The sequence below is a fragment of the Silurus aristotelis genome (genome assembly GCF_946808225.1).
Source record: "Silurus aristotelis genome assembly, chromosome: 14".
In the NCBI taxonomy this organism is placed as follows: domain Eukaryota; kingdom Metazoa; phylum Chordata; class Actinopteri; order Siluriformes; family Siluridae; genus Silurus; species Silurus aristotelis.
The window spans coordinates 13,520,042-13,545,539 of NC_139587.1; the positions used below are offsets into that span (position 1 = coordinate 13,520,042).

Below are 25,498 nucleotides of genomic sequence, written 5' to 3' on the forward strand. Positions count from 1 at the left end.
TAATATACACACACGGTTTTGTTATGATATGTGTTATGCAGTTCGATTCACTTCTGTTATTTGACATAATTTTACGCTGAAGGCTTGTAACGGAAATACGTAATTTTCTCCCCTGGGTGAATCAAATGAATCGTTTTGTGGGCTGAATCGATTCTTCCAAACAAATCCTTGGTGGTAAAATGAACTGAGTTTCAGTGCGGATCTGTGCGGACCCTGTTCTCAAGCGAGGGTCTCCGCTTTATTCTCGCTCGTTTCTTCTCACTGACACCTCCAGCGAGAGAATATGAAGAAATTCCCTGCTCTTGTGATTTTGGAGTTTTCTGCGATATATCATGCTTTTGGGGTGAATCATGAAGGTAAGTTACCGCCGATTACAGAATCAGAGTGACAATGAGATATGATCGCATTTATAGTAATGAGAGAATCTAAATGTGATGACGAAGCAGTAACCATGCTCATTTCTCCTTATGTCCAAAATCAATGACTTCATATCTAATGCGATATAAAAAACAGCTGTTCTCTTCTTCTTTTTTTTTATTTGCTGATTTGTCCCAAATGACGAGTATGAACTGTTTTCAAATACGGTCTAAAGTTCATTCAGACTCAAGAAATTGTAGGACAACAGCACTGATTTTCTCAGTTTCTCAGTTCTTTATGAAAACAACTGAATCCTTTTGTTGTGCATACACACCTCAGTGAGCCATTGTCTAAAAAAATGCCTTTAACTCTGCATTTTAGTGATTTAAATACCACATGTAAAAAGAGGTTAACTAAGATCTGTATCATTATCAAAACTATAAAATGCTGCAAAGTGCTTTTAGGATGCAAACGAAACAATACAATTCAGCTTTTCTTGTGCATCACAATTAGAAAGCTAGAAACTTCATTGCATCTCTGATAGTGAGATGTTGATAGAATCTTCATCTTTCCTTTTGTGGTCTATGTAACAATACCTCCCATATTATTTAGAGCTCAGCCTCGTGTAATTAGTGACTCCTATCGACCGAATTGCTGAGTGTGAACATGTACACCAGATGTGACCAGTCCCTGTTAACCCTTCAGAAGACGTTCAATTTACCAGATAGTTTTTAAAACAATACATTGAAGACCACAAGAATGAGGGGGAACAAAAAGGCAAATAAAGAGTAATATTATAAAATAATGTAATATATATTGTGATAACTTACATTACCATAATTACAAATGGTAATTCTTAGACTAAGGTTTTTTGTTAAGATAGACCATAGCCATTCACTGAGTCTCAGTGTGGCAGGCTGACACAGTCTGCCACACTGAGACTCAGTGTGGCAGACACAGTCTGCCACACTGAGTCTCAGTGTGGCAGACTGTGTCAGACTCTTGGTATGCTAGAACCTCTCAGTCATCAGACCACTGCATGTTTCCAGTCCCTTTGAGAACATGGAAAACTGGCACATAGTCATGCTGAGACCACTGAAAAAGTGCTTGTATGACCTTCATATTTCTGCATCTGTTTAGAAAAAGCAACATCTGTTACCTATCCACAACATTGACTGTCTTGAACAAACTCCCTACACATTTAGTGATTTCATAATGGATTCTGGAATAAGTTAGTTGGTTTAAAAACTCAAGTTTCCTCCCCTCACTGGTGCCTCTGAAGCTGCAGCTTCAAAACAGTCACTGCCTAGGTGAACGCTAGTGCACTGTCAAGTCAAGTTAAGAAGATTTTATTGCCATTTCAACCATATATAGCTGATGCAGTACACAGTGAAATGAAACAATGTTCCTCCTGAACCCTGGTGCTACATACAACAACAATCACAGAAAACACAGGGTTAAGGACCCTCGCCACATAAAGTGCATTGTGTGCAAACAGGGCAAAGACAACACAAGACGGTGCAAGACAATACAGGACAGTGCAAGACAAATACACAAAGTACAAAATAGCGCCGCTAGTAAACCTGTTGTATATTGCACACTGCGGTGTGTAAAAGAGTAAAGTGAACATTTGTAATTAACGAAAATGTAAACAAAATGTTGTGCAAAAGAGCAGGTGCTTTATGAATGAATGGGATTTCAACAGCTGCTAGAATCTTGAGGAAAAACCTGTACACAATACATTTTTATATAATACAGATATGCATATAGAATGCAAAGATTGGTAGTGTAACACGGTTGGAAAAAATGGTACCTCTGTTGTTCTGGTGGTGGTTAGGGGAACATTTCGCTTGCATGCTTTAAGTCCTTGGTTCCTCTTAGAATACAGGATCATTAAAAATCAATTTAGAGGTAATTCTGACTGAACACCTCTTTCCTATAATAAAACCTTTTTATCCAGATGGGAGTTGTCTCATTCTGGATGACGGTCCACAAGGTGCGAGGAATGACTCATTAGAAAAGAATGAAAATAATGGCACCAAATCTCAAAACAAACAATTGAGAGATTTTCCACTTTGGTGCACTACACCACCTTTAAAACACTTATTAAGGGGATATATTTCGGAATAATGGTCATCAACTTTCGAGTACAATTCCAGAGGCTTGTAGATTTAATGGCAAATTGCACTGAAGCTGTTCTAATGGCTTATATTGGCTTTCTTACTAATGCACTATTTGCTTTTTTTTCCCCATTATTTTTCCACCCACCTATACTATGCATATTTGAAACAAATGAAAAACAGTTTAGACGCTTCAAGATGAGGCATGTGAAATCCAGATGCTGTTTTTTTTTTTTTATAAAAGGTTTATCAAGAATAACAAACCGCACTGGGATTCCTGCCCAAAACTACACGGCTGAAGTACTAAACGTTCACCTATATTAGATTTTTTTTTTCAAAATTTTAAATAAATCTAATAAAATATAAATCAATCTTAAAACATTCAGTGAAGAATATTAGTGTGTTTGGTTTTCATTTGTAATTTGTTTTATTGCCAGTGTTAGGAATGGTATTAATGTCACTCTTCTGATTGAACTTTTTTTTAAAAACAGAAATTAATATGCTCAGAAAAGTGAGTTTTGATAGAGCTGTTAGGGTTAAACTTCCACATGTCCAAACTAAGCCAATTCTCTAGGCAATCTCCCAAATTTCCCCTTTGACATCAATGTTAGATGCCAAAACCGCATTTCCTGTATGGGATCATTTAATGGGTCCAAACTGTTTTAACTTATAATATTATTTAAACTTCACAGTACAGCTTTAACATATAGTACAACAGAGTAAAGAGTGTGGAAAAAAAAATTACATATTTTGCTTATACAGAATATGCAGAAAAAACTGTACGGTTTTGGGCTTGATAAAGTAGTACACTGAATAGGTGGCAAAAGTTAAGACAGCGAGCCCAGGAAAATGTTTAAAAAAATGTGTACACTGCCACAAGGGAGCATTTTGAAAAAATAGCGGGGAAAAAATAAAACAATGAAATGCCAGAGTTGGATTTGTTATGGAATTAATGGGACTTCAGATATAATTAAAACATTTTTTTTACCATTAATTTTTGTTAAGTATTTGCCCATTTTTAATAAAGGACTAGCTGTAAAACCTAAGCTGACAAAATAATTTTTGCTTTGTGTGTGTGTGTACAAACTTGTGTACTTTATTAAAACAGACACCTATATTGTATTGTTGATTGTAATTTTCTGCCACAATGTTCTCACATCACATTTAGCCAAAAACTATTTATCCACAGGCTCAGGAACTATTTATCCCAATGGCAGCAATGAGGTGGAGCATGAGGAGACATATTACACCCCAGAGTTGGACTATAAGTGTAAGTAACAAATAGAAAATTTGCTGTAAACATTCATTAATATTTATATACAAACAATATTAAGTCTAGAGGCTGTCACAGTTGACTTATGCAATAAGTTAAACAGTGTTTGATACAGCAGGTGTAGTTCCTGAAGATCAATAATCAGGGTTGTCAGGTTTAGTAAAATTTCCAACCCAACTACAAAAACACAAAAAGACTAGCCCACAAAGTTAGACACTGAAAAAGGGACACACACTTTACTTATTTTTCTCAGCTTTTGTCAGAAAAACAAGAAATTATCCAACCCATGATCCATCTTTCAGTCTTCAAATCTGTCTTAAAGCAGAAATGGTTCTGTACATCATACATGCCCTGTCAGCACTTATATGTTGACAAAATCGTTAAAATTTTATTTCATATACCATCTGCGGAGTATTGTTAAGTTTAACACAGTTTAGCACGAAAACAGTGACCCTGGCAAACCTTGGATCAGCTGTCCTATCCACTTCTCTCCCTCCAATGAAAATGTTCATAGGGTGGGCATAATTGAGCAGCATAAGCAAGCAGCAAAACTCCTGATACATAGGGGGTCTATTAGCACTTGCTAGACTTCATTGACATTGGCATTCTTGACTATAATAACTCTATAAAACTAAATGAGACTTAGTGTGCACATTTACCAGCAAATAAAACATGACCAGATCAATTTGAACATCTGCGTATATAAATATCAAATAATATGTCAAATAACAGATTTTTAATAAATTGCAACTTCGTGAAGGTAATTAGCATTTTAGCAGCCTTAAAATATAAAAAGATTTTACAAATATTAATGGAGAAGCTGACACTGGCTGCCATAAATTGATCTTACAAGTACGTTAAAGGGTCTATATTGGTAAAAAAAAAAATCTATATAGGGATATGAAAATTGAAAGATAGCCAGGGTCTTTAGGACATAACTCACAGAGCATTAGGATAAATGATCACATGATTCAATCAATAACTGAACACACACTTGTATTTGCTCTTTTTCTGGCAGATCCTAATTGGTGTCAAACACTAAAACTACACAATGGACACATGACATGTTCCTCCCCACGTGGTGGAAACTACCGGAACTCATTAGGCACACGGTGCACATTGGCCTGTAATCGGGGATATAAACTTCTGGGCCGAACATCTGTACAGTGTATGAACAACCGCCGCTGGTCAGGAACAGCTTACTGCAGAAGTAAGTAAAACACGTCAGAATGTCTATAATGTTCTTCAATTCATTTCAAATCGATTTAAACTTGTATTTGTATAGCAATTTTTAACAATGGACATTGTCCCAAAGCAGCTTCACAGACATAAAGAGATTATAAAATGTGAATTTATATATTAGTACCCATAAGTTTGGAGCCTATAGGTTTCTTCCTAATAAGCAAACCATTCTTTAGCTTGAAAATTGACAAAAACGTCAAGAGATAAGCCACATGATCGTAAGTGTTCATTAAAAGTCTAATGTCTTGCATGTGCCGTTACTGACATTTGACTGTCTCCATTGAAAACTATACCTGTTACATCAGACTGATTCTCTCCACTGATCTCTCTTGTCATATTTGCTCTGTAACAGTGGAACTGTTTCCCACTCAGTAACTTCTCTTTACTGTTACAATCTCCTTTAATGTCCTTAAGTGCAATATCCTGTTCAGTTGAGCACCGTGATGCTTTTCAGACCAAAATATGTCACTTACTGTCTCCCCTAAACCCAAGAAAAGTATATGCTTATTAAAACACCAGAGGAATGAGGTCAATCCATATGTCTGGATTTATCTTTCAATCTAATGCATCTTCCCACTTGCTTAAACTTGCCCTCATTCCTCTCCCAAAATTTATTTTTTGCCAACTCTGCTCCCATCTCTCATTACCAGATCATTTGATTCAGGATATGTCCCTACTGATCCAAAAATTGCAGCTGCCATGCCCAGGCTTCCTAATAAACTTGTGCTGATCTTGTCTTACTATTGCCCCATCAAAGTCCTGTTCTCGACCCTACATTCTATTCAGTAGATCAGGACACATTTCTTAGCTACTGGGATTACAGACTTAATTCTTGCTTGGTATAAATCTCAGCTTATACACAGATATACATTTTATTGTAATTGACAAATGAAAGAAAACCGCCAATGCTACTGTAGCTCAGTGTGTCCCCTGGGATGAGTTTTTTTGCTCTATTCATGTACCTGTATTGATCTAATCTCCCTCTCACACATTACATGCTGTTTCAATCATTTTCAATGTTGATACCCAGATTTGTGTAAGCATGGAATCCACCACATTCATACCACCACCTGTTCTTATACTCGATAGCAATATCATTATTAAACCCTCCTTTGTAGTTTGAAGTCTAGCCATTATTTGAGACCACTCTTAGTTGTGAGTCCCAAAATAAAAATCGCAAAACAAAAACATGCAAAGAGAATGTGATGTCTTTCTGCTGTAGGCCATTTAGTCAAAGTTTGCCGTTTTGTGTACGCCGAGATGCTTTTCTGCTTATACGATGAGAAAGATTGATTATAATTGTTATTTTATCTTTCCAGACTTCTCAAAATCATCTGGCCATTTTTTTGACATCTCTTATGAACAAAGCAATACAATAAAAAAGCGTTTGCTTCAATACAATTCATTTGTTAAGTTTAGGTTTTTTTTTTCGCAACATTGTGTAAACTCAAAAAGGCTGTTTTGAGAAAATCACAGATCAGCAGTTTCTGAAAAATAAAACCAGCTCTTCTGGTACCAATATTCATTTCACGATCAAAGTCACCCCCACTCCCCACCCTGCCACGTTCAGATGTTTGATGTAAACATGAACTGTTTGTCCATGATATCATTCTTTACCAGTACCCGCATGATTTTTTGCTGTCTCAGGATTAAATAAATGGATAGCTGCAAAAAGATCAGGTGCATAAAAAAAGGAATGAATAAGCGCTTCATCCACCACCATTTTAAGAGTACACAAGTAATTGGATTAATTAACATCTTGAATTTACTTCTCATTTTTAAAATACTGGGTTGCAAATCTTTTGAAGTCAGAAGTCTGGAATTCATACACTTTACTAGGTGCAGGGTTTTATCTCTAGTAATGCTCTGTTAGGCCTTTATTGAATTTATCTTTAGCACTTGCTGGTTCTTGAAGCAACTGACTTGGCCAGTGCAGAACATGAAATCACATCTCTTATATTGTATAAAAATATGTCAGAAAAGTGGTTTTATTTGGAGCTCATCAAGGTATTCCGGCTTAAACAGAATCTTCATATGATTGTGTAATGAACCTTGTTGTCAGTTCAGTGAGGATGGTTCCCAATTTCTGCATAAATATCAGCGTCCTGCAGATGTATACTGCAAATAAAGAATGCGCCACAGCCTTACCCTGTTCCCCCTGAAAGACTGCCAAAAAGCATAGTAAGATACCGAACTAAGTAGTCTGGGATTTATCGGAAACCTGGCAACCCTATCCACGGGCTACGACGGGCTGTTCTCCATATGCTCGACATGACAAGATAGGATTCATTTACTGACTTGGATCATTGAATCTTGTCCAACAAAACAAACAAATATGTTCATTTCTTTCCTTTTAATTAATTACATTTGAACGTTTTTTGGAACTTTCAATGGGACAGATGTAAACATGGGACAGATGCAAACTCTGATCATATTCTCATTATAATAAATTATACCGTGATTTCCTCCAGCATACATATGTAATGCAGATTCCTGCAAAAGTGCAATGCATTAACTAACTTTTTATTACCAGATTTAGTGACCAAAAGTCAGTGAAATAAAAAGGTTAAAATGTCACCACAAACACGACACTTAGCTATAAAACAAAAAACGGCTTGTATTTAAGGAAGGTTAGTTACTATATATATATATATATATATAAATATAAATATAAATAAAAAGAGTTTGGATTTTATTTGCGTGACACGCATGTGCATCTGCTTGTACGTTACGTTACCTGACATAAGGAACAGACTCGAAGGGGAGGAGACTCAAGACGGGAACTAATCACAGCTGTTTCCAGTTCCAGGGATGTTGCGCATGCGCGGCGAACACAAACTGATCGAATCATTCTCAGACAATTCGTTATTCCTGAATCATATAAAAGATTCGTCCCTTACGAGGGAAATATCAAGGTCCGTGACGTCGGAGTGACGTGGGGCCGCCTTCCCGTGGGCTCACCACCTGCAGGAGGGACCGTAAGGGAGGGTGCTGTGAGGATTGGGCAGCAGTTGAAGGCGGGGGCCTGCTTAGACTGCTGCCCCCGTGACCCGAATTACGGATAAGCGGGAGAAAATGAATGAATGAATGATAAAAGATTCGACTCCTGTCACCATTACAGTACAAAACCCCACGATAATGTGATTTCTTTTTAATACAACAAATAATATACTTATGGATTCGTTTATCCCCAAATTAACATTATCAAGTTGGAGTCAGGTCTTACAATACCATCCTGCCCTGCTCCTGCACTACTCTTCTAGCTCTGAATTTGACACCTGAGAAGCTGAAACTGTTCTCAACATTTCCTTGTAAATCCTGGAGTATTCAAATACTATGATCTGAGTTTATTTATTGGCCTGTGCTGTAAAGCAGCCAGTTTACTCTGTAAAGTGACATTGGGTTTGGAGAGGGCAATATACTGTATATATAGAATGTACATTATTACTACTACTGCTACTACTAGGAGTAATATAAGAACACATTTTTGTTTTATCTGATCCTCTCAGTGGTGCGTTGCCATGTGCTTCCTCACATCCAGCATGGAACATACAGCTGTAGCAAGAGCTTTTCGGTTTACTCCAGGTGTGACTATTCCTGCTTTCAAGGCTACCAGATTGAAAGGGATCATTACCGTATTTGCCAAGAAGGTGGCAGCTGGAGCGGGACAGAGCCCACATGTACAGGTATATATGACCAGGTTTTTATGCTTTCTTTTAATTTTTTTTTTTTTTTAAGTGAGAGAATTTTTTATTTATTTTTTGCTTTTACTTACATGCGTATTGATCTTCAAAAAATTATACATATTTTACCTGTCCAAGAGATCATCCCTTTGTATAAAACTTTCTTTACTTTTCTGAAGTGAAAAAACACAGAACTGTGTTGTTAATGTTGCAACAAACTTTAATTATTTCAGATTATGACCCCCCCAAACTGAAATGTCCTTTATCCAGAGTGAAGTTTGCAGAACCAGGAAAACTTACTGCCACAGTGTCCTGGGACCGTCCCACTGCCACCGATACAGCTGACACATCACTGCAGTATGTATGGCATAGTTTCCTCCCCAAATAAAAAATTGGTGAAAGATAAACTGAAGAATAAACTGATTTTTTCTTAGGATTTTACGAAATGGACCAGAATCTGGTTCAGAATTTAGTGAGGGGCTGTATGTAATACGCTACAAAGTCTATGATCAGGCTCGGAACATGGCCACCTGCAAGTTTACAGTGCAAGTTGAAGGTATAAATTGGACACTGACAACTGGACACACAAATCTGCACCCAAAAGGCCTCTTTGAGCTTTAAAAAAATCTTTTCTCCTCTGGTTTCCTGTTGCCCAGTCAGAAGATGTCCTGTGCTGAAGGCGCCGTTACATGGGTACATGAGCTGCTCATCTGATGGCAATAATTATGGCGCTTCGTGCGAGTATCACTGTGATGCTGGTTATGAGAGGAGTGGCATCTCCACCCGAATCTGCCTGTTCAACCGCAGCTGGTCAGATGAAGCCCCGGAGTGCATTGGTGAGTGGTTAAGCAGAGATCAAATTACCATGAAAAACAGTGAGAGCTGCTAAATTTGATACATATGCTTACATTTATTTGATATACAAAATATAATGTTGTAATTTGTATTTGTTCATCATAGGAAAATAAAACTGCATATTTTGAAATGGACAAAATACACTATATTGCCAAAAGTGTGCAGACACCTGGTCATAAGCATGGTATGGGCTTTTTTTGGGCATCACATTCCACATTTTCTCCCACTCTTTTGACAAGTTATTCTACCAGCTTTTGGAGTGTGCTTGTGGACATTTCTGCTCATTGAGCCACGAATTAGTAGTAAAGTTAGTAAATTCCGGTACTGATGTAGGTGTGGAGGCGTGGGGTGCGGTCAGCGTTCCAATTCATCCCAAAGGTGTTCAGTAGGGTTGAGGTCAAAGCTCTATAGCAGGAGATCTTCTAACCCCTGAAAAGCATATCTTCATTGAGTATGTTTTGTGCACGTTTGTGCAGGTTTGGGTCTCCTAGTTTAAGTGCAGGGCAAAATTTCATGCTACTGCATCCAAAGACACCATATACAATTGTGTACTTTCAGCTTTGTGATAACAGTTTGGAAAAGAACCACATATGGCTTGGAAATTCAGGTGTCCCGATACTTTTGTCTGTATAGTGTACTTTGCACAGTGAAATAACTTTCATTTACAGATAATTCTAGTAGAATGAACAGCAGACATCTAGTATTCAGTTAATTTTCCAAAAAATACTGTAATCTTTTGGGATTCATTTTATAATGCTGAATATACTTAATTTCTTTTAAATGCGGATGTATTTTTGCCGATCCCTGAGAAAAACTCATTTTTATCTGCTACATTGATAATTTTTATTTCAATGTAGAGGCATCATGAAAATGCCACTTATACAGTAACCTTGACATGATATCTTCTGTGAAAGTATCTTCTTTCCCAAAGGAAAGGTGCCTCCTCATTTGATCGAGAGCGAATGACTAAACGTAAAGAGTGGCCTATTAAAAGTGGTGCTTTTATTAGTGATGCAGATCAAAACTGACATCCGGTCCGTTGGAGCCCTGCTTGACCAGTTCTATGAGAAGAGGAGACTTCTCATTGTGTCCACTCCAAGTGCATCTGACCAGCACTACAAGCTTCAGAGCGACATGCTGCAGGTCTGTTACGTCGATGGCTTTAACAGAATTATTGTGTCATTGTCATTATTACTTTACAATCTCATTATTAAATTAATAACATTTTTTTATTGTTTAATCTTTTAGAGTGCTGCATGTGGTCTGGATCTTCGACATGTGACAGTGATTGAACTGATTGGATTCCCCCCTCGAGAAGTTGGCCGGATTAAAGAACAATTACTCGACACTGAGGTCATTGATGGTCTCAGGTTAGCTGGAAAACATACATAGTATCACTTATTATCTTAGGCACACTATAACTTGACTAGTTATGATAATTCTTTAATCAACGGCATTAAAATGAAGCTTCTATTATGTTTGTGTATGGGTTTATTACAGGCAGGCTCTACAGATCACTCGATCCTACTTCAACATGGTGCTGCTTGATGAACTTGGTGCCGACCGGGAGCGCTTTATTAACCCCACTACCTCGGATGAACTCTACACTTACATTGATGAGTACCTTCTTACAGAGGAGGAGCGAGAGAGGCTGCAGCTAAACAGAGAGCATTGTGACTGAGCCAGAAAAGATTTGCTCCACACCAACTCCAAAGTGAGCCATTAAAGAGCGAAGCTGTGCTTTGTGAGGGTTCTACTTAGAGTTTGTGTTATTTTTACACACATTACAGATGTCTTTATTGTGGCTGTGTATCAAAATACTGGAATATTAAACAGATTAGTTTTTTTTTTTTGTGTTTTTAGACATAATAATTGTATCTGCATAATCCCCAGTATTTTATACATATCACAGCTAACTGAAAGTATGCAAAATACTATAATATTTATTGTGAATTGTATATAACTTTTTAATATGCATGCCTCTTAGTCAGGACCTATAGTAACTGAGATTTGTGCAATTGAGCAGTAAATAATTACAGCTTTCTAGACAATCTGAATGATGAAACTGTACTCATTCAAGAGGAATGTCAGATTTTTTTTGCAGAATTTTTGATCCAGCATTTTCTTTTTTCATATAAAAATTTAACAATATTGCATATTTGCAGATCTCTGTATATAAAAAGAAAATGGAGCATGCATGCACTGAATTGCACCCATAAGCTCAAATCCAGTTAATTTCTCTGGTTAAACTGGCCTGTACTAAATGGAAAACAATGGGTGCTCTCCTGGTTTAAGTTCATGCTGATTATACAGTTTATAATATTAAAAAGTGAAGTGTTTTCTCTGAAGTATTAACTAAATGCAATACCAACCCACGTGGCCTTCACATATCTAGGACCATTGCCAGAGTCCTTGCTTTCACTTGCTCATGGAAGAACGCAGGGGGAGACTGCCCTCTGCCCATGAATCTGGGAATTGCATCATCTTCTGCCACAAAGACACCTCCTCTCCGGTTGAGTCAGCCACCCACTCCTTCTTCCCCTCCTTCAGTCGCACTGCAGGCACACATCATACCTTCAAACACTTCTGTTGTTATTGTGTGGTGGATTGTATTTTCCACAAGCTGCCTTATAGTCAATAATATTTTAGGCTGAAATATAAAATACCAGGATTAAATCTGGTTTAAATTAAAATCTGTAATTTATCGTAAAATTTCACTCTAGATCTTTTGATCTTTTTAAAACAAAGTTGCAGTAATAAGGAATTTTTTTTTCGTCTGAATGAAAAAGGGATCTTATAAAAGCATTAGTTGTATACACACACCTGCCCCTGAGCTCAAACGCACCCCTCCCAGGAAATCATTGCTGGACAAAGCTTCTCGGTCCCAGACTGTGAGCTCCAGGCACATGCCCTTTAGCTGCTCCAGACACACATCTTTGTAAATGAATGTGTGATCATAATGTGGGTTCACCGTCTTCTTTACCACCTGCGTCTTCTTCTTGGTTGACTTGGCTGTAGACGGCAGCAGGTATCTGCACAGTGCCATGGTGGCAAGCAGGAAAAAGGGGAGAAAAAAACAATTACAAGCTATTTTAAAATGCAACTCTGTAAATATGTAATTAAATGTTTGTTAGGATGACTATAAATGAATAACCCTTTCACGAAGGAATCGGATGTGCCCCCTGCTTTCATTGCACAAAGATTCTTAGCCTCCTTAATTAACACGTGCAGCTCTCCACCACCCTCTACTTTGGCCTTTTTGCCTGAGGAATAATTGCAACTTAAGATCATACGATTCTTCAAAGGCAGAGGTGTGAATTAACATTGTGCAATTACATTGTTAATGTGCAGGAACCTGTACATAGCTGTGTCATGTAATACAATCGAAGTGTAATCACTACAGTTCTGTGTATTTATTTCAATAATCCGATTGCTTTAAGCAGTTGTTTAAGCACTTTTACATTTCATGTATAATTGGATTTCTATGCAAATCAGTGCAAATTCAACTGAAAAAACACAAGCTTCTCAATTTTCATATCTATTCCTTAAATACAAATGAGGTATGTGTTCTAATATATTTATAATTGACAGATGAAAGGTATTTTTTACTGAATTATCATGCAAAATCTGAGATGTTTGCTGTTCCACATAGTTACCTTGAAGAGCTCAGTGTTCTCAGCACTGTTTTACTTTATAGCACACAAAGGTGGAAAAGTAATGACTAACAAGCTTAAGTTGGATTTTTGTTCCTATCAAAGATTTTGTATTTAAAACAAAATATTTGTATAGAGAAGTGCAATTTTGCTTGAGTAAGGAATTTTTCAAGGTGTACTACTGCCACCTCTGACTAAAAGAACTGAAGAACTGTTCCATCACCTTTGAGCTTTTCTCCAGCTGCCTTTGTCTCTGTGACATACTTTAGAGTAATCACTAGTTCTCCTTTGTACTGGGAAAAAGCTGCTGGTATCAACGAGTTACCCATCTGCATGCAGAAATAAACTAACATTTATAAAATGTAAGTTAAATCACATCTAGAATGTAAATAAAATACTTTTCATAAAATAACATGAGTGAACTGCACTGGATCAAACCGTTGAACATCTGTTCCACTACCTTTCCTTTAAGTGCCACACACTCCTCCTGGCCTGAATCAATATCCTGGCAGTCCAGTGGTATCTCCACCTCCCCGAGGAAAGCATTGCGCCCAAAACGGTCATAATGCCACACTGATAGCTGGATGGTACGAGACATCAGCTGAGAGCGACTGATGGAGTACTATTAAAAAAAGGGCAAAAAAGAAGGGTAAATAATCAAATGAACTCGTAACACAAAAAAAAGAATGTGTTGATTTTAGCGTGAAATGTTTACATTTTGTAGCATCATGAAAATGACATTTAATCACTCTAAATGGTATAAATCGTATAGATAAAAAAAAAAAAAAAGCATTTATTAAGCAATTATAAGAATCAGTCTTTGTTTTATAGCAAATACCATATTTTCAAAGATGACTAATGGAACAGATTTTCTTAAAACCTGTCAATTGCTATATTATTTGCTATATATTACAACGACTTTATAACTGCTATATTGCAATCATAAATTAATCAGTACTTTTAATGTCTCATTGTAGCTAGGGCTGATGGTGTTGCGCTTGATAGCTGTTTTCTTCTTGCTCTGACGAGATTTGTCTGGTAGGAGGTAACATTTGACATATCTACAAAAAATAATAAATAGAAAAAAATGAAAAGCATCACTGTGTGGTTTACAGGACAGAATTTTCCAACATGCACATCTGTTCTTTTTCTCAATAATCTTTTAAAAATTATTTTAACAATATTTTTAAAAGATCTACCTACAGACTATCTACATTGATATATACCTTGTTTTAAAAGAGCTGGGCTGATTTATTAGTTGACCCTGATAATGTTTGCTTTTAATGTTAGCTTTAAGAAGACAAATGTTTTTAAAACCTGGGATTATCAACCAGTACAATTTTAACCAGTCCAAAATTAAACAGACAACAAAAGTTTTGGTTTAGGGCTCATATTATAGCCAACTTGTTAAAATACAAACTCTCTTATAGAAACATTTACACACACACACACACACACACACACACACACACACACACACACACACACACACACACACACACACTGTACAGAAATACTTCATTCTGGAATGTAGGCATTAAATATTTTTCCGAATTTTAATTTTAACCCCCCTAAAAAAAAAAAAAAAGTAATACATTTCTGCACAACTATACACAATTATTACACCTATTAGTAGAGTGTTTTAACGCATTTTACCACGGTTCGAATCTCATGCCCCCGTTTTATCGTGGAATTGCATTGCCCCATAACTAATTTGTTTAGCTGATTTTCCGGGCCTCTCGCGGATAGCGCGATAGATCAAAGAACTTATAGGGAATTGCATTTATATTGAGTTTTATGTTGAAATAATGAAATGTATTAATAAAAATATAATTATTAATTACAAAATGAGGTAAAAAATGCTTTAACGTGTTTTAACTTTTTTTTTAACACTTTTTTGACATCATAGGACACGTCAATCAATAAACTGCATAACCTCTGCTACTACAGAACTGTATACTGTACAGTACATATCTTCTTCTACTTCTTTCGGCTGCTCCCATTAGGGGTCGCCACAGCGGATCATCCGTCTCCATACCACCCTGTCCTCTACATCTGCCTCTTTCACACCAACTACCTGCATGTCTTCCCTCACCACATCCATATACCTCCTCCTTGGTCTTCCTCTTTTCCTCCTACCTGGTGGCTCCATCCTCAGCATTCTTCTACCAATATAATTCATGTCCCTCCTCTGCACATGTCCCTCACCTTGTCACCAAAACATCCTACATGCGCTGTCCCTCTAATAAACTAATTTCTAATCTTGTCCATCCTCGTCACTCCCAACAAAAATCTCAACATTTTCAGCTCTGCTACCTCCAGCTCCACCTCCTGTCTTTTACGCAATGCCACTGTTTCTAATCCATACAACATCGCAGGTCTCACCACAGTCCTATAAACTTTCCCTTTCATTCTTGCAGATACTCTTCTATCACAAATCACTCCTGTCACTCTTCTCCACCCACTCCACCCTGCCTGCACTCTTTTCTTTACTTCTCTAACACACTCTCCATTACTTTGCACTGTTGACCCCAGGTACCTGAACTCCTCCACCTTCTCCACCTCTTCTCTCTGCATCCGCATCACTCCACTGCCCTCCCTCTCATTCACACACATGTACTCTGTCTTACTCCTACTGACTTTCATTCCCCTTCTCTCCAGCGCATATCTCCACCTCTCCAGGCTCTTCTCAACCTGCTCCCTACTCTCACCACAAATCACAATATCATCCGCAAACATCATAGTCCAGGGAGACTCCTGTCTGACCTCGTCCGTCAACCTGTCCATCTCCACTGCAAACAGGAAAGGGCTCAGGGCCGATCCTTGATGCAGTCCACCCCTCACCTAGAACCAGTCTGTCGTTCACACTGTCCTGCACCACCCTCACATACTTCTCTGACACACCTGACTTCCTCATACAATACCACAACTCCTCTCTCGGCACCCTGTTGTACGCTTTCTCTAAATCCACAATTACACAATACAATTCCTTTTGTCCTTCTCTATACTTCTCCATCAACATCCTCAAAGCAAATAAGTCAAGTCAAGTCAAGTCAAGTTTATTTGTATAGCGCTTTTCACAACAGACATTGTCTCAAAGCAGCTTTACAGAAAACAACAGATCTGATAAGGCATCTGTGGTGCTCTTCCTCGGGATGCACCCATAATGTTGCTCACAGATGGTCACCACTTCTCTCAGCCTGGCTTCCACTACTCTTTCCCATAACTTCATGGTGTGACTGATCAACTTAATTCCCCTGTAGTTACTGCAGGTCTGCACATCTCCCTTATGCATTAAGAAAGGATACTGTACAGTAAATATACTCACTATAACTGTGATACACTGTTCTGTATTTCCACGAATGTACACAAAATTCATCTTGCTATATTTTTGAAAATGTTTTCTGTGTGTTTATAGTGTGTGGGAGGATGATTTATGGCTTAAACAATAAAAAAAAACATTTTTGGGGGTGGCGTCCGTTTATCGTGGGCGGTTCTGGAACGTAACCACCGCGAAAAAAGTTGGATCACTGTATACCCAATTTTTTGTTAAATAGCATCAAATACGTTTGAATTTGCTACAAAGAAACGTCTATATTAAAACATATTCAACAATCATATTTATCAGTAAAAAATAAACACCTACGGGTTACACTTCTTTTTGGCAGAGTCAGCATAAGCCAATCCTCTGCACTCTTTAACCAGAATGGAAAAGCTCTGCTTGCTCTCATCATAATGGAGGGAGAAGACAATATCCCCACTGACGTCCACAATATCGTAATCCCCTGCCTCACTGTACACGCTCATCATACTGCCAATTGTGCCCTGCAAAAATGAAAAAAATAAAAAATGTATTACATTCTTTCAGAAGTTGTAGTTTATATAAATAAACTGGTTTAAGTGGGTATTATTATGGTGTTTTACATTGGAGGCACGCAGACTGGTGGTGCCGTCACCCACAGTCCTTCTGTGAATGCTGACCAAGTTATCAATATCCTCTTCCTCCTCCTCTTCATCCTGCAGGAATATGCCACCTGAAATACTGCATGTTTTCCAAAGCAATATTTTTGAGGTATCCCATGGGACAGACTGCAATGTAGGTCAGTCAGAATAGAAAACTTACTATGTTTAGACCTGGAACTGACTTGCTTCTGTCTCCCATGGAGGCTGCAGTGTTCTCAGTCTCATTATAGCGTACATCCATTACAGAAGCTGGCTTAAAATCTAAGTAAACAAAGCAATAGTGTATATTTTCAGCCCTATTACTTATTAGACTGTGTGGTCAAAACCAGAATGCACATATCACGACAAATTCATCGTCAATTCTATAATCACAGGCCTTATGAAAAATTGCATTATTTACCCAAGGCAAGTTGTAGAAGATTTGATGCCTAATTTAATCCTAATTTATCCTTTTATTCATATATTGATTAATGTATTTTTTTTTTTATCCAGAATCTATATATTTAGAGAAATGTTGAATTTGGTCAGATAGAGAACAAAGGCTTTTATAAGACATTACTATCACAAACAAGGCATGCATTAGCAACGTGTGCATTTACTAAGGGCTGGCTTTGTCATCTAGAAACACCATATGTCACCAAATTTGTTTGAGTTTACTTAGAAAATCTCTTTCGAGCCAATGGCAGAGAGGAAGGGGACTAACACTGCAATTACAAGCTAGTAAAGTCATGAGAGAAGAAAAATTCAAATTCCTTTGTTGAAGTTGTAAGAGTGGAAAAAAAAGCCTGAAAGAACCCTCAAAACCCTTGTGTGTTAAAAAAGTATATATATTTTTTAAAAATGGTTCTTATTCAGTCAATTTGCCTTTTAAAAGAATAAATAAAGATGAAATTTGTGACTAAATATAAGTTATAAAATTAGTTTTTAATGGTCTGAAACTAAGCAGCCCTATCCATATGTGTCTTTAATCTGGGTATGAATGAAAATCATTACCTGATATCTTGTGCACTCTTCTAACACTTTTCTTGAAAAGGCCATCATTGTCATCGTTTAAAGACTCCGATATATGAATTTGATGAACTAAAGATGCCTTCAAAAATTGACAGAGAGATTATTTAAGGAGTTATGGAGATAAATAGGTAAGAGGAAAAAAATGTGTGTTTGTGTGTATATATATATATAAAAAAAAATTTCCTTTCCCCAGAATGTCACACTAATGTCTCCTTTTCACTTTACATTAGTCTACACTAATGTTATCCATTTCAAACACCATTTGCTGAGATGTGGAAACAGGAGCATTAGATCAGTTAGTACTAACCTAAATGAATGAAAACAGTGAACGCATGTTTGTCCACTCACAGTCTCAGTGGCTACAGAGGATCCAGAAGGACTGTGGGTTTTAGTAGGAGGGGGCACACCTGATATACTGGAACCTGTTTCGCTCAACTTGTTCACCACCTCGTTCCTAAATACAGAAAAGTTTCAGTGTTATGTGATCAGAAATATTTACACAGTATTTTATTTGTCCAGTAGGTAAGCAAAACTGCACCTCTGTGTTGATTGACTACTGGAGAAAGAGTCATTGTGAGCATGGCTACTGCTAAGGCTGGTATTTTCAGATGAGTCGGTGTCGCTCTTGTGCAGATTCTCACTTGATGGGCTGAGTGGAGAGGCAACACTGTTAAAATTAAGCCTTGATTTTAACAGTTATTTTACACTGAAGACATTATTGTCTGAGATCGAAAGAGTAATAGAAGATTAAAAGTCAGACTTTCAGGTTTGTCATTTCCTACTATTGTTGAGATTTGTTTGCTCCCACTCACTTCAAGTGTTCAAAAGATTTTGAGCAAAGATGAAGCTCCCAAACTTTAGACTGAAGCAGGCTATCTTGTAAAATCCCCATGCCCTATTCATTCTCCATTTAGTTTAAACAAGAGGTTTGGACTATGCAAAGTCTCCCCATAGGAAAATGCTGTGACCACCATATATTACTGTAGGTATGGTGATAATTGAGGTATGCCCTGCAGTCAGTTTGCACCACATATAGACCTTTGAAGCTTATTTGACCTCACCTGTCTGGCTGACAAATTTTTGAGAGACAGCTTTGCTTTGGTAGTATAGTCTCCTTAATGACCGTTCAACTGAGGGGTTATTTGTTCAGAAAATAGCCGTTGTAATAATGTTTCATAGCTGAAGGCCAATTAAAAATCCTTGTTAAGTGAATACCGTTTATTTGGTTGTTCCAGATTTCTATTTTATTTGTACAGCAATTTTAAACTTAAGCGTTGTCCCAAAGCAGCTTCAAAGAAATAAATAGGTTATGAAGTAAAATTTCAGCATCATAAATTAGTCCCTATTAGTTCATCTTAAATGAGCAAGCCAGTGTCAAGGAAAAACTGTGAGATGGAAAACTTGGGGGAAACCAGACTCAAAAGTGAACTGAGTGACCATTAATTATAGTTCAATCAGTTCAATAGTTCAATTTTTATTTTATTACATTTTGCTGCCTGCAGGGGGTTTATTTATAAAAAAACAAATAAAAGCATTTGTTTCAATCGCAGTTGTTTCCTATGCATCTATTAATTAAGCTCGGACTGAAGACATCAGTAATTCAGTTCTTGGACAGGTTGTCTTCAGCAAACTGTTTGTGGGCTTTAATGTGAGCCAGCTTTAAAAGATGCTGATCTGAGTAGAACCCGAGTAGAAAACCTCTGTATGACCCTGGCCTCTGCACAGTGGGAGCGCGATTTATTATAAAGACTTTCATTGGTTCACCTGAACCCGTTCTGCAATTTCATCGGTTTAATGTTATGGGGCTCAGTTTTTTGGCTTGAATCTTGTGAAACCCGAAAAAAAAAAAAAAAAAATCCATAAATTAGCCGTTTCACTGTTTAAGCTGCGGGGTTCAAAGCGTGGGAAAAAGTAGCGGCTTAAAGTCTGGAAAATACGGTATATAAATAATCTAAAACTCTTTCCCATTTTCACCTGGTTGTACTTACCTTTTGTTTTCCAGAGCAAGATCCTTCAGTCGGGGCTTTGGTACTGGTAAATTTTGAGTGGGGTTCAACTCTGGACTGTTTAACAACACCTCTCCTGTAGTTTCACGCTTCTTTGCTGGGATGGCACCTTGCCAATTCCAAGAACAGGAGTTTATTAAGAATACAATGTTGTTTTTTTATTTAATGAATTGTTCTCATGCTTCCCTTTAACCACTGAACAGCTTTTGTAAAGATTAAATATTACAGTTTAACAAATAATTTCTCTTTTTCATGCTGTCTCTAGAATTGTGAAAGCACATTTCGTTGTCTGGTATCTGTTTCCTGCACTTACTTGGTGTCCGCTTCCTGATTGAGGCTCGGACTAGGTCATGTCCAGGAGCTGTGGAAAAACGGTTAACCCTCTCATCATAGAACCAGTCGCCTGTAGACTTCTTTATGTCTCTGGGAAGAAACGCAAAAAAGTACTTCTATTAACCATTAACCTGTTCCATTAAATCCAAGAGCCTAATTCTCCAGTCCAACATGCCTCCAAGAGACTTATTATGTGTTTATACTCACGCCTCTTTAGCACATACATTACACTGCCAGAACCCTTTGGCTCGGACAGTGCGACAGTTTTGGCACACTTGGTGTTTGCACACTGGGCATTGGTTGGAGTTGGCAGATAGACGACCCAGGGGCTCCTGACATCGTCCACAGCTGTGCTTACTGTAGTTGCCACTGCTGCGTTTTGCTCCCTTCCTCCTGATGTCCAACAAATCTGCTTTCATTTTTCTATAGATCAGAAGTAGAATTTTTCATTTTAGACTTTTATTTATATCACATTTGTTTATGTTAGTACCCTTTCTAAAAAAATATGAATTATCTGATCAAGACTAGATCATCTTACCTTTTTACAACCTTAGCAAAATGACATTTATGGCTTTGAATATGATAGAAGAGAATAAATTGGAAGATGAGAGATTACTGTACTATTCTCAAATGCATATAAGTATGTAAATACATTTGCACATATACACACAGTTAAAGATGCTAAATTAGTAACAGCATAGAGAGGTGCAGGGTCTAAGATTTCGGAGAAAAGGAGACTATGATAATTCAGCACTCACTTCACCCGCTGTTCCTCTACCCGTCTCAGCATTTCATCACGTTGAAGCACCAGTAAGATCAGCTCCCGCTCTGAGTCAGTCAAGAAGGACATGTTGATAGTGTCCATGGGTTCCATCTCAACCTGTTTAAGCTTTCTGGTAAATTTTAAGATAAGGGTAAGAATGAAAGAAGTATCGAAGGAATGAAGGAAAAGAAAGTAAGTAATAGAGCAAGGAACGTAAATTGCATAAGATGCTTTTCTACTTATTAATTCTGATGTAACAACAGACAGGCATTGTATACTGATCTGTGTTTTCTAATGTGGGCCATTCATTTTTTGCAATTTATTTTATTTGAGCAGTATTTCTCTACTTTGCTGCAGCTGAAATAAACTTTAAATACCAATACATCATAAAATGTTTGCATAACTGTATTCTTTAAAGTCAAAACAATTTGTGCACTGGTAAAAGTTTTGGTTTTAAAATATATATATATAATTGAGAGATTTTATATGCAGCAAAATCTGCATGTTCCTGCCCGACCTCAAAGAGGTATCCTGGGATGTAATTGCAAAAAATGTAGTTCCCCAACATCATGTCTGTGGTGTTACTATAATAGATTTTACCTCTGGTTGTATTTTGACTACTTTCTATTTGTTATACTGATAACTAGCAGATCTAACATATCTTTATTACATTTTAATAAATAAAATCATATTAATATTTCCAAAATATATGTTGATCTCAAAATGATCATTATGGCAGCATCTGCTTTAGAAAACTCTGAATTTGACATACATTTTGGCATTCATAATCACTTGTCAGGTACGACAAGATTAACTGCTTTAAAAAGACCCAGATTACTTCAAATACTGGTAACATCACAGACATAAGTGGTTGTGTTAACAGTATTTGATTAAAATCAAATACTAATTACTTCAAAAGTACATTAAAATATTCAAAGTAAAACCCACACTTTCCTAGAAATAGAATATTAAACAGATAGTAAATACATAACCATGAAGCTTATTTTAAATAATAATTTTGATTCTGCCTCTAATTTGCCACTCCTATTAAAGAAATCAGCTCTTTATAATAAACTTGAATTTCAAACAATTGTCTTTTTCCCTTTTCATAGTATAAACAACAGAGCAGAAGAGCCCAAACATTTTCCAATGAAAGTGGGCAGTGGTGGACGAAGTACACAAACCATGTTCTTAAATAAAAGTAGAAATTTACTTAGTTAAATATCACTCCATAAAACAGCTCCCTAAAAACTTTCACTTGAGTAAAAGTACAAAAGTATTTTTCTTCAAATGTATCGGAAGTACTATGACTTATTATGGCTATAATGTCCTATTATAATTTTTGTCACAAGACTCTGATGTTACTTTTATCAAACCAATATATTAATAGAATGATATTAATTAGTCAAACACTAATTAATATCTATTAAAATTATCATGAGCCCAAAACCTTCTTTTCAACCAGGGGTTTCTTCCATCATTTATTTCTCTCAAAATGTCCTGCTTGCTTTTGAACTGACGCTAAACTGGTTGTTTGTGCTAAATAGATACCACCAAGCGCCATTCAAAACAAGTTGAAAACAGAGTACTCGACCCTGATTGGTGGCTTGCTGCATGCTTGGCAGTTTTTATCCACTCATAAATAAAAAAAGGGAACTACTAATTTTTAAAAATGTAGTTGACTAAAATGTAAGATATTTGACTTTTAAATGGAATGAAGTTAAAGTAAAAGTCTCTCCAAATGGAAATATTTAAGTAAAGTACAGATATGCGAAAAAGCTACTTAAGTACAATAACAAATTACATTTACTGTCCACCTCTGGTAGTGGGCTGAAAGTAAATTTTGCATTGTACCAAACATTATATTAAAGTTAAAAGCTCTCTCATTTATGATTTAATGATATTTAAAAATAAATTAATAAAAAGCATGCACTTTTATTTTCTTCTAAGATATAGTTCAGTGAAACTTGTAGTACAATGAGAAACAATCCAATCGGTTGTACAATAGGGTTCAATGCCTGAAACAGATATTCAATGACAACTGATGAGGACGTTATTTTTTCCAAAAGCAATTTTTCCTTTTCTAATATATGGCATGACAGGCTAATTCAAAGGTCACCATGGGCCAACACTGGTCCACAGGCCCTAGTTTGGGCATCTCTGCCACAGAGGAAAGCGGGGATCCAAAGTAAGAGAGAGTGGATCCTTACCCCATATTTCATCACCAAACAATAGAATAATGAGAGGTTATGTATGGAAAGAAGGTGCACAAAATACAATACATGCAATAAAAATGAGTTTTAAAAATATATTGAATGCTTTAAATAATCAAAAGGGCAATAGATTTTGCATTTATTAATAATCATGATTTACCACTTTAGTCTGTTAAAGTTTCTAAACATATTTAGGACATATTTAGGACATAAAAAATGTATGTTAATTTAAATTAAACAAATTAATCTTTTTTTGTTTAACAACTGATTCAAAGTTTAAAGGGTAAAAAAAAAAACTTATGCATTGAATAAAGTAGAATTTGTTTCTGCCTCTTGTTTGATGTTTTCTGGATAATCACCGATACTGAAGCCCAAAGTCAACAAACATTGCTAATGTCAACAGAAATGACATGCGCCACTTTACACTTGCAACGGGACTGTGTGCGCATGCGCAGCTATGCGATTATACAAATAGTAGTGGCCCGTGCTGTTTGGAAAAAGGGCAGATACTTGGACACGGGGCAGAACGGACATGCATAGGGAGTGTTTCTTGTTTTTTTCCCCGAGTACTTTTTTAAAAGAGTGGCTTTTTGAAAAAGGATTGCATGCATTTATGCTTTGGTTGTGAACTTACATTTGGACGTCAAACTCACCAGACATTTGAAATATTTTAGTGGTAAACCTCAAAAGTCACTGTCACATGTTTGAGGCAGCATGACTCGGGCACACAGGCAGGTCTATGGGGTTGTGAGAACCAGCTCAGAATTCCAATGGTTCTGAGAAACCCTGTTTATGCATAACTTAAGTGTAAGCATGAAACAATGCTGGAGCAGGGAAACTTCTAGGCAGTGCAGATGGAAACGGAAAAGCAAACATCCCTGCGTTCCCACCCTGTAAAGACACAACTTGGACGGGTGGAGTTCTCTGGTTAACATTTATTTAATAATGTCGCTTTGTGTGGTTAATAATCACTGAGCAGCGCCAATCATATCCCCTGTTTCGGGATTCAGTAACCAATGTGTGAGGAAACAACACAAAATAAGGCACAAGCCTTTTAAAGAATGAATAGAAACTGGTTTGGGTGCACGACCACGGATCCTATAACACTGTTAATGCCAAGGTTTCCTCGTTGTTTAAACACTTGGGGAAAGGTGAGAAAGGCTGAAAAGTAAACAGTCCACCAGGAAAGCTCGACATTCCCAAAGCTTCAGCAGTGATGAAGCAAAAAAACCCAAAAAAAACTAACGTTTAGGAATTCATTTTTTATAAGTTACAACCAACAAAAACAGCTGTCTCAAGGTCAACTTACTGGAGTCTTCCTGACACCAGGATGCTACACATAAAGAAAGCCCAAATACATACATACAATATGCAAATACATTTGTCATTTACACGGACATTATAAAACACAGCCATGTTCTTTTAATCCTATATACACTAATATTCCGACTCTTTTCCTGGCAGTATGATAAGAAGTTTGAGGAAAAGTGTTACACAAATACAAACTACAGTAAACACTAGACAGGTGTACTCACACTGTCGGTAAATAATAATCCATTTTATTCTAAATGAAGCCGATAACACGTCAAATTCTGCGTTTCAAAATGTACTTTATGCCTTTTAACAGTATTTCAACTTACCGGCGTTTGCTGAAGTTGTAACGCGCTGCCGCTTCCTTACCAACTCGATTCTCAGCTCAGGTTTTGAAAAGAGAGCCTGTGCAATGCCGGAAGATGGGAAAACTTTCCAACACACACACACACACACACACACACACACTTCTCACTATCGCTCTCTCTCTCTCTTACACACAATCGGCAGGTGTAGGTGTAGCTAGGCTGGGCGTCTCTGCCACATAAACACATCCGTGTGCTATAGATGCTCTCAGATGAGCTTTGGTTACACATCTGATTCAGTGAATAAACAGTCAAACACATGACTAATATACATTTGAAACACACTATAAATCCACACTGTTTGTTATTTGTCACTACACTATATAGAAAAGCCAAGGGCTGGTTAAGGT

General features: G+C 37.0%; 2 protein-coding genes across 5 annotated transcripts; one reads left to right on the plus strand and one right to left on the minus strand.

The window, feature by feature from the left end:
• Positions 1–147: 147 nt before the first annotated feature.
• On the plus strand, positions 148–11,681 carry srpx2 (sushi-repeat containing protein X-linked 2). The gene is made up of 10 exons (XM_083560384.1): positions 148–356; positions 3,667–3,747; positions 4,769–4,960; positions 8,502–8,678; positions 8,909–9,032; positions 9,110–9,231; positions 9,332–9,511; positions 10,540–10,673; positions 10,779–10,900; positions 11,031–11,681. Exons 1-10 carry the CDS (start codon positions 284–286, stop codon positions 11,209–11,211), a joined length of 1,386 nt encoding a protein of 461 aa, XP_083416510.1. The 5' UTR covers positions 148–283; the 3' UTR covers positions 11,212–11,681.
• Positions 9,566–25,490, minus strand: sytl4 (synaptotagmin-like 4). 4 transcript variants are annotated; one of them, XM_083560292.1, is made up of 18 exons: positions 25,113–25,490; positions 21,255–21,389; positions 20,704–20,919; positions 20,477–20,586; positions 20,146–20,272; positions 18,696–18,806; positions 18,506–18,611; positions 18,140–18,236; positions 17,307–17,407; positions 17,108–17,200; positions 16,830–17,008; positions 14,142–14,244; positions 13,644–13,805; positions 13,407–13,512; positions 12,685–12,793; positions 12,354–12,562; positions 11,903–12,085; positions 9,566–10,905 (listed from the first exon to the last, which is right to left on the minus strand). In XM_083560292.1, exons 2-17 carry the CDS (start codon positions 21,368–21,370, stop codon positions 11,949–11,951), a joined length of 2,082 nt encoding a protein of 693 aa, XP_083416418.1. In that variant the 5' UTR covers positions 21,371–21,389; positions 25,113–25,490; the 3' UTR covers positions 9,566–10,905; positions 11,903–11,948. The 4 variants fall into 4 exon arrangements, 3 of the variants coding, with proteins under 3 accessions (XP_083416418.1, XP_083416417.1, XP_083416416.1); XR_014536596.1 differs by having other exon boundaries at positions 10,738–10,905; positions 11,899–12,085; positions 25,113–25,483; XM_083560291.1 differs by having other exon boundaries at positions 9,566–12,085; positions 25,113–25,489.
• Between the last annotated feature and the right edge of the window lie 8 nt (positions 25,491–25,498).

Coding starts and splice junctions, on each gene's coding strand:
- srpx2 (XM_083560384.1), top strand. CDS start 284: ATGAAGAAATTCCCTGCTCTTGTGATTTTGGAGTTTTCTGCGATATAT. Junction 4,961..8,501: donor AGGAACAGCTTACTGCAGAA/GTAAGTAAAACA, acceptor TGATCCTCTCAG/TGGTGCGTTGCCATGTGCTT. Junction 9,232..9,331: donor GTTTACAGTGCAAGTTGAAG/GTATAAATTGGA, acceptor CCTGTTGCCCAG/TCAGAAGATGTCCTGTGCTG.
- sytl4 (XM_083560292.1), bottom strand. CDS start 21,370: ATGGAACCCATGGACACTATCAACATGTCCTTCTTGACTGACTCAGAG. Junction 20,273..20,476: donor AATCAGGAAGCGGACACCAA/GTAAGTGCAGGA, acceptor GGAATTGGCAAG/GTGCCATCCCAGCAAAGAAG. Junction 14,245..16,829: donor GCCAAAAAGAAGTGTAACCC/GTAGGTGTTTAT, acceptor TATTTTTTGTAG/ATATGTCAAATGTTACCTCC.